We start from the raw sequence: 8,038 nt of genomic DNA, 5'->3' as shown, positions 1-8,038 counted from the left end.
CAACATATATCAGATCTTTGTTTTTTGGTGTTTTGTTTGTTTGTTTTTTGTCCCCTGGATTTTGTAGAACAGATCAGTGTTTCATTTAATGTGACTTTGATGTCTTTACAAATCCATACAGTGATTGCTCAAGTGTTGCTACCTAGATAGGAAAGCTCAGTTTCAAAGAGAAGAATGACAACAATCAAGTAAAGCGTTAAAGTTTTGATTTAGTGACCTTTCCTGTCAAAACTGCACAGCTGCAGGATGGATTTAACCCTTTCACACATAGTGGTCACTGCAGTGGACAGCAATTCAAAGGCTTTTTTTTGTATTTGTGTTAGTGTTGATGGTATACTTGCAAATAAACCACTACATTGGACACTGATGTGTCACTCCATACACATCAGTTGTCCACCTAAGTGGACATATAAAAAGGTCTTTGAAAAGTATATGTTAAAAAAAATATTCATCATATTGTACTGAAATACGAGGAATAGTAACAAATTAAAAACACAACAAGAAAAGATTGGCTTGTCAGCTGATGAGCCTCTCAATCTCAGATGTCTTTCAAAAAGTCCTGTCCAGGGGTGTCCTTCCAAAGTGGAGGCCAGGTGGCTTTGATGCTGGGTCTGTCCTTCAGATTTTTATGGTATTCTGACAGTTTGGGGTAACGTTTCTCACTTAGCCTGCAGGAGAGATCAAAATCAGGGTGAGTTCACTGCTGTTTATTATTGCATTCATTCATCTTGCCAAGCAGCTAAACGTCAGCCTTAGTAAAATAGCTTACTTACCCCATGCGGAAGAGAAGAGCAACGGTTGGATAAACAATCACATCAGCCATTGAAAAGCTCTTTCCCGCCAGGAAACCACCTGGTGTCTAAGAGAAAAAAAATAAAGCGCTGTGAGGGGAAAACAGTGCAGAACTCAGATTCTAAATATTCCACAGTGTGTCTTTACATTTAAACATAAGTAAAATTTTTAGGTAAGATTTTTACACAAACAGTGTTAGCGTATATATTGACTGTTTAAATTTGGTACAGATAGTCTGCCTGGCTTTGTCCAAATATCATCCAAACATGTCCTGCTGCTTTGTTTTTTAACTTTTGGTGTTTTTCTAACCTTAACCCAGTTTTCTTAAGAGGCTTTAGAATCTGCCAGATTGTAGGAAGGTTTTTCCTGTGACTCGCCTGGTTAAAGAAAAGAGTTGCATCTCTGTAACACAGTGCAATAGGCTGTTTGGGTGTAAAGTACGTGATTTTACCTCCTCCTGCAAAGATTATGTTTGTGTCAAAACATAAACTTTCCTCAGAAAAAAATTCCCAGACTGTTTCTCCCACTACAAAGCAGTTGGAGCACAAAGCCAGAGCAACACAGCTATGTAGGTATAAGTTTTGTGCACTGGATGCTTGTAGCAGTAGAGTGAAAGTCCGTGCAGGTCATTCACATACCTTCTGCAGGTGTCCCTCCCACATCTGCACCTCGCCAGTCAGCGTCTCCTTGAGTCTCTTAAAGGCAGATTCCTGCCTCTCATTCTCCGGGACCCTCCGGTTGTACATAAAAACATCCACTGCAAAATATCAGAACAGACATTTCATGAATATATCCACTGTCTGAGGATTTAAAGCTTTGAGAAAAAAGAAAGTTTCCACACACTGCACAGCATCCACTTCCATATTTTGTATTTTTGGTATGTCTGTGCATTGCTGTGTAACATCAGGCTGTAGGCTGTAAATGCTTGCTTTGATAAACGGAGATTAACATCCTGTTGTGAGGGTTACTCCCAAGGAAATAGTGCATTATGCCAGAGCCTAATTATGTGAACACACAACTTATTTTGGGTGGCATGTTTTTTGAACAACGCTGACCTCGGGAAGAGCAGGGGAACCAACTCTGAGGAGGTTTGCTGAACGCATGAAGTATCAGTGGTTTAAAGGTGACAGGTTCGTGCGTGATGTTGCCAATCATTGACTCAAAATCCCAAAAGGCAGATCTTTTAATGGCAACAACAACAGATAAGTCATGTAGAGAGTGAGCATGTCCCACTAAAACCTCACTAAATGTAATTTGGGGGATCGGACGTGAAAGTGCAGGAACTCAACAGTTATGTCTTTGTGGTTCAAAACCAGAGAGAAGATTTAAGCTAACATACCCATTTTCTGGTGAAGCGTGTTACCCTCAAAGGTACGCTGGAGCACCAGGGCTTTCTCGCTGGAGTTCACAGGGATCAGTTTGGTTCCCTGGGACATGTACTCACACTGTTGGTCGAGACAGGAAAACAGTAAGTGTTATAAAGAGCAGCAAAAAGCTCTGGTTTCTTTTACTCTGCAGTGTAGGGTGCATGTCCAAACAATCATGGTAAACCTAGTAATCCCTCAACTTGACCTCCAACAACCTATCTCCTTGACAACAAGGCAGTACCTTGCTCGAGTTCTCACCTCCAGGAAGAAGCATGCACCGTAGGACTCGTTGATGATTTTGTCCCCACATTTGAAGGCAGGAAGCTTTAAGACAAAGTGGAAAAAATATGAATAGGTTCAAGTTCAAGCATTCAAAGTCCAGATTGAAACCTGTGATGCAAGCCTACCTGACCCCTGGGGTTTACATCCATGACTTCCTTTGATTTGTGCTCTCCTTTCTCGAAGGAGAGCAGTTTTTGGTTGTATCCCTGCAGTTTCTTCTCCTCCAGAGCGATCATTACCCGCCAGCAGGGAGGAGAGCCGGAGCCCCACCAGAGAGTCATGTCCTTGGCCATGGTTTCAGAGTGAACAGCTTAGTATGGCAGCTGAAATTACTGAAGGTTAGAGATAAGAAGACTGAAGCCACAACGACTGAAACAGTCTCGTTTTATAGCAAAACTCCAGCCCTCCACATCCGGATTGGTGGATTTAGGTACCGTCCCATTTTGGTCTTCTGACAAGAGATCTCTTACCCTCTTACATCACAACCCCACAGTTTATATGACATGATAATGAAAGTCAGAGATTTCTGCAGCAGCACAGTTAAATTTATTGACTGTGATTTAATCTAAAGCTGCTCGTATTCACAGGTGTGCAAAACTGTCATTTTTATGTTGAAAAGCGTTTGGAAATGCAAACAAAACAATTCACCTTCAGATCAAATCAAGTGCACAGAGTAAAGTGACACTGGGCGCTTTGCTGCCGTGCTCCCGTGCAGTTCGTTCAGATGTCATCATTCCTGCACGTTACTTGTGTGTGCTTCATTAATACGGTTGCATGTCAACAGTCACAACCTTGGTATCCATCTAATGTGCATATGTTAAACCCTTAAAGATCGTTCTTCATGCATTCATATATTCTTACAAGTAATGCTGTTGATTTGTTGAAACTCACGGTGACTTAGCACTTTGTTTTCACACATGCACACAATGCACACACGATTCTGGCACGTCTCTCACGTCCATCAATCGCATTAGTTCTGAATGTGTCTAATATCAACTATTTTATGTATCTTTGTACTTGAAATACAAATTTCATCTAGCACTAAAATATACACAATATAATACTAGTTGCTTTGTGCTTCATTCTGTAAGCCTTTGAATTCTTGTCAAAGTGCACTTGAACAATTGCCAATGTCACATAGCGGTGAAATAAGCTACAGTGGACACATTTGCTGCGATCACTATCTCTGCTCTTCTGGGTCCGTTTCAGTGGACTGTTTCCTGAGTGAATGATTGCTAGAGGAAAGGCAAAACTCGTGGTTTTTACTGAAGTCCCTTTGTCCAAGTAACACACACACACACAGCTGCAGCCCTGCAATATTATTACATGCAAGTTTCAACAGTAATAGGCTGCATCGGGATTTCTCTACACCTAAAAGGAAAGAAAAGGCATATGCCGAGAATTTAATTTGAAAATGTGCTTTCCTGTGTTTCCATTAATTCAGTATTTTCATTTTGCAGACGTAGCATGACACACTCCTTTTTTGAGCAAGCGTATATTCAGACGGACCATGCAGCAATGTTTCAAACAAGTCAGAATTGTTGTGGGTTCCCAACACACACACTCAGAAACAATTGTGCTTTTTGGTCTTTGTACTCTCCTTGTTCCTGTTGGTCACCTCCATACTCCATTCAGCCTGTTTTAAACTGCTGCCAGCTCTCCTTCTCATTGTAAGCCCGCTTCCGTCTGGTGTGCTACTGAATAAATAATGGAGGCAGGTTAGACAATGTGTAACAGGTGTCTCACACAGCCTCTATCCCATAGCCTTGCAGCCTGAATCACCTGCTCTCTCCCTCTTCAAACAGCTGAGCCAAAAAACACACCCCACCGAAAGACAACCAAATGGGCCTATGAGGTTTTAAACTGTGATCACAGCAAACTTGGTGGACAGATTTGGACACCTCATCCAAATAATATTGCAAATGCATTTTCAAACTGAGCTTTCACTGATCCTTAATAAGGAGAATGTGCATTTAACATAGCAGTGAAAATTCACAAATGACATAAAAAGGATTAATGCAAAGTGCCTCATGTATGCAACCTCATGCTGTCACGGGCCATTTGAGTTACCTTTGTGCAGAGAAAAGTGGTTGCACCACACCCAATAGATAAAGGACTCTTTTGATATGATGACCTTTCATTGCGCTTTATTTGTTTAAGCTTGTAAATGCTATAAAAAGGAATTTTACTATAAAGTTAGGCTATTCAAGCTTTTCTGCTGAAGCAAGCCTGTTTATATTTTAGCAGCACAACACCACTGAAATTATCGTAGCTTTAGTAACAATAACTTCAACAATCAATAGAGGGTTTTATTGATTTTTTTTGATCAGCTGAAGGCATAATAGTGTTATTGCACATGAATGCCTAAAATGTAGGCATTAATATGCATTCATATCAAAAGAGTGGGTGAGAAAAGAAATTACTATGACTTCTACTGCAAAATGAATGCAAAAGCAGTTTCTGCACCACTGCAATGTAAGCAAAGGCCTGGCCACCCCAACAAAAAATCTGATGGCTTTGCCACTGCTCTGATTGTGACACGGCAGCATAATTATAGAAATGTTTTCGTAAACATGATTGTGCGATGTTTTCAGAGAAAACAAAGCAAAAAGTTTAATTTAAAGTTTCTGTTTGGTGATCTCTCCTGTCAAGACTACGCAGCACTAATGTGAGTGGTACCTCGTTAAAAATAGCATCAAAACTTTAAATTTACATTGACGGGCCAGGTTTGACGCCAAAGGTCAAATTTTATTGGTGGAAATTTAACTTGAAAATAATGAAGCAAACAAAAATAAAACTTAGTTTTTATTGCTTTTACTCACAGCACAACAGAAATAAGATGGCATGTTCAGTAACAAATGTTCAAATATCCACTGCAGAGCAGCACAGGGTAACAAATTAAAAATGCAACAGGAAAAATGTGCTCGCCAGCTGATGGGTTTCTCAGTCTCAGATATCTTTTAAAAGTTCCTGTCCTGGGGTCTCCTTCCAAGTAGGAGGCCAGGTGGCTTTGACGCTTGGTCTGCCCTGCAGCTTTTTGTAGTATTCTGCCAGTTTGGGGTATTTATCCTCGCTTAGCCTGCAAGAAAGACGAAAGTTGGTGTGAGTTTGTTGCTGTTTGTTATTCAATCCAGGCAGCTACAAGTCAGTTTTGCAAATTTAGCTTACTTACCCCATGCGTAAGAGAAGAGCAACACTTGGAAAAACAATCACATCAGCCATGGAGAAGTTCTCCCCTGCCAGGAAACCGCCTGGTGTCTTAAAAAAGAAGACAAAGAAAAAAAGATTTTGGTTGGAAGCTAAAAAAATCTTTTAAATAGTTGGTGAAACTTGGCTTACTAATTCTTCTACATATATTGTCTCCTTAACAGCAGCTGCTGAGCAAATCTCAACAAAAGACTTCAGACAATCAGCTCGTCATCATCCAAGTACTGTGCATCGGCCAACTGTCAACATTCGGTACTTGTTTTTTTGACTTGCCTCTATTTCCTCTTGAGGCAGTCTGGCCACTATTGTAAATAGGAAGGTTTTGCCAATGACTTGCTTAGTTAAATAAACATTACACTGACTTCCTGCACAATCTTGTACTGTGAGTTGGTGTTTTCAGGAACGTAAACATCAAATGTTCAACATCAATTGATATCTCTGTGAACAGATGTTTTGGACATTTTTTTCCCCTTTAAATCATTATAATGAGTCAAAATACCGAGGGGATAAAAAGAAAAGAAAATAGACAAAGTGCTTTTACACGGTAGCACCCATTACATCCAACAGCTTATAACTTCCTGCTAGGGTTATTGCCTGTTTCTGCAGCTTTGTAGCTGTCGTGCTCTGGGTGCTTGTGAGTGCATGCGCATCATACCTTCTTCAGGTGTCCCTCCCACATCTGCAGCTCAGTAGTCAGCGTCTCCTTGAGTCTCTTAAAGGCAGATTCGTGCCTCTCATTCTCCGGGACCCTCCGGTTGTACATAAAAACATCCGCTGCAAAATATCAGAACAGACAATTACTGTCTAACATCAGGCTGAAGACTATAAAAAGGTACCCAAATAACATCTATAGCAGCTTATTTAAAAATGAGTGATCATGTTAAGCAAATGTTCATTTTGGTTACATGGGATTTTCTGGTGTCATTTCTACACTGTCTCAGGAATTTACTTGCAAGGCTAATTTGAGCAGAGATTAACATCCCAGCATGTTGTGAGGGTTACTCCCCAGAGAAATAATGCATTATGTAACACTCTTAAGTGAAGGCACAGCTCTTTTGTGTGTTGCATGTGTTTTGAACACCTCGGACCACGTCGGTGAAAGTTGATGTCAAAGCCTCTGAGGAGGTTTGCTGAAGACATGAAGTCTCAGCGGGTTAAAGGTTGCAGGTTTGTGCGTGATGTTGCCAAGCATTGTTTAAAATCCCAAAAGGCAAATCTCTGAATGGCAACAACAACAGCTAAGTTATACAGAAAGAACTTTATAAGATTTTCTTTATAAACTCTGTAAATCCCCTGGTTTCAGTGTCCACATCAGCATACAGGGATATCGAGCTCAACAGGTATGTTCAGAAGGCCATGACAGAGTTAACGTACCCATTTTCTGGTGAAGTGTGTTGCCCTCAAACACACGCTGCATTATTAAAGCTATCAAAGCGCAATTGTTGTCGGAGCCGGCGCAGTCAGGAATCAGCTTGGTTCCCTGGGACTTGAACTTGGACTGAAAACAACACATGAAAGCACACGGAAACACATGAAACGAGCAACTGTTCTGAGGTGCAGTGCACCCTGCGGTGTAGGGTGTCTGCTTATACAAAGCATTGCAGAGCATGCAATCACCAGTCGCCCTCCAACTTAACAACTCCTCAGTGACATGAAATTTTAAGTAAGGTTCTCACCTCCAGGAAGAAGCATGCACCGTACGACTCATTGATCACTATGTCCCCAAATTTGAAGGCAGGAAGCTTTAAGATAAAGTAGAATGAATGTTATTAATATATACTTCAAAATTAGGCATTATTATTTGTAATTGCACAGTGAATATAAAGTACTTCAGGAGGTGGGGGTTTGAGTGCAGTTTAAAGGTATGAATGTGATGCAAGCCTACCTGTCCCCTGGGGTTTACATCCATGACTTCCTTCGACTTGTGCTCTCCTTTCTCGAAGGAGAGCAGTTTTTGGTTGTATCCCTGCAGGTTCTTCTCCTCCAGAGCAATCAGCACCCTCCAGCAGGGGGGAGAGCCGGAGCCCCACCACAGAGTCATGTCCTTGGCCATGGTTTCAGAGGTTAACCTGGGAGCTGAAGTTAAAGGGAGGTTAAAGATGAGAAGACTGAAGCTAGAGCAGGTAAAGAGCCTCATTATATAGCAAAACTCCAGCCCTCAACATCCGGATTGGTGGCTTTAAGTCCCGTCCCATTTTGATGCTCTGACAAGAGATTTCTCACAGATAGCGGGGTGTGAATTATTTTTTGAGCGAGATCACGCACCTGCATTTTACCTGACATGCTGCTGTCGGAACATTTTTGTAGCAGCACAGTTTGAAACATTTTGTTTGATAAAGATTGTTGTATTCACAGCTATTGCAAAACCGCACCAATATTCTGAATTTCAG

At 41.1% G+C, this 8,038-nt stretch overlaps 2 protein-coding genes across 2 annotated transcripts; both read right to left on the bottom strand.

Annotated features, from left to right (window-relative positions):
* Positions 1-2,783, bottom strand: LOC308384255 (glutathione S-transferase A-like). The gene is made up of 6 exons (XM_080862725.1): positions 2,567-2,783; positions 2,418-2,483; positions 2,132-2,237; positions 1,431-1,549; positions 774-859; positions 1-668 (listed from the first exon to the last, which is right to left on the bottom strand). The coding sequence occupies exons 1-6, from the start codon at positions 2,732-2,734 to the stop codon at positions 539-541; spliced, it is 675 nt and encodes a 224-aa protein (XP_080718851.1). The 5' UTR covers positions 2,735-2,783; the 3' UTR covers positions 1-538.
* A 2,450-nt stretch (positions 2,784-5,233) lies between these two features.
* LOC308384251 (glutathione S-transferase A-like) lies at positions 5,234-7,763 on the bottom strand. The gene is made up of 6 exons (XM_080862721.1): positions 7,534-7,763; positions 7,325-7,390; positions 7,023-7,146; positions 6,304-6,422; positions 5,614-5,699; positions 5,234-5,520 (listed from the first exon to the last, which is right to left on the bottom strand). The coding sequence occupies exons 1-6, from the start codon at positions 7,699-7,701 to the stop codon at positions 5,391-5,393; spliced, it is 693 nt and encodes a 230-aa protein (XP_080718847.1). The 5' UTR covers positions 7,702-7,763; the 3' UTR covers positions 5,234-5,390.
* Between the last annotated feature and the right edge of the window lie 275 nt (positions 7,764-8,038).

Source organism: Rhamphochromis sp. 'chilingali' (genome assembly GCF_963969265.1).
Source record: "Rhamphochromis sp. 'chilingali' genome assembly, chromosome: 17".
Classification (NCBI taxonomy): domain Eukaryota; kingdom Metazoa; phylum Chordata; class Actinopteri; order Cichliformes; family Cichlidae; genus Rhamphochromis; species Rhamphochromis sp. 'chilingali'.
The sequence above is the reverse complement of the archived record's forward strand: the minus strand, read 5'-3'. Positions and strand labels throughout refer to the sequence as shown.

Bases quoted from the DNA above. Each gene is read 5' to 3' on its own strand.
- LOC308384255 (XM_080862725.1), bottom strand. From the start codon at position 2,734: ATGGCCAAGGACATGACTCTCTGGTGGGGCTCCGGCTCTCCTCCCTGC. The intron at 2,484-2,566 runs GTAGGCTTGCAT...TTTGTCTTAAAG, and splicing joins ATGTAAACCCCAGGGGTCAG to CTTCCTGCCTTCAAATGTGG. The intron at 860-1,430 runs GTATGTGAATGA...TTTTTCTCTTAG, and splicing joins GGGAGGGACACCTGCAGAAG to ACACCAGGTGGTTTCCTGGC.
- LOC308384251 (XM_080862721.1), bottom strand. From the start codon at position 7,701: ATGGCCAAGGACATGACTCTGTGGTGGGGCTCCGGCTCTCCCCCCTGC. The intron at 7,391-7,533 runs GTAGGCTTGCAT...TTTATCTTAAAG, and splicing joins ATGTAAACCCCAGGGGACAG to CTTCCTGCCTTCAAATTTGG. The intron at 5,521-5,613 runs GTAAGTAAGCTA...TCTTTCTTGCAG, and splicing joins GCTCTTCTCTTACGCATGGG to GCTAAGCGAGGATAAATACC.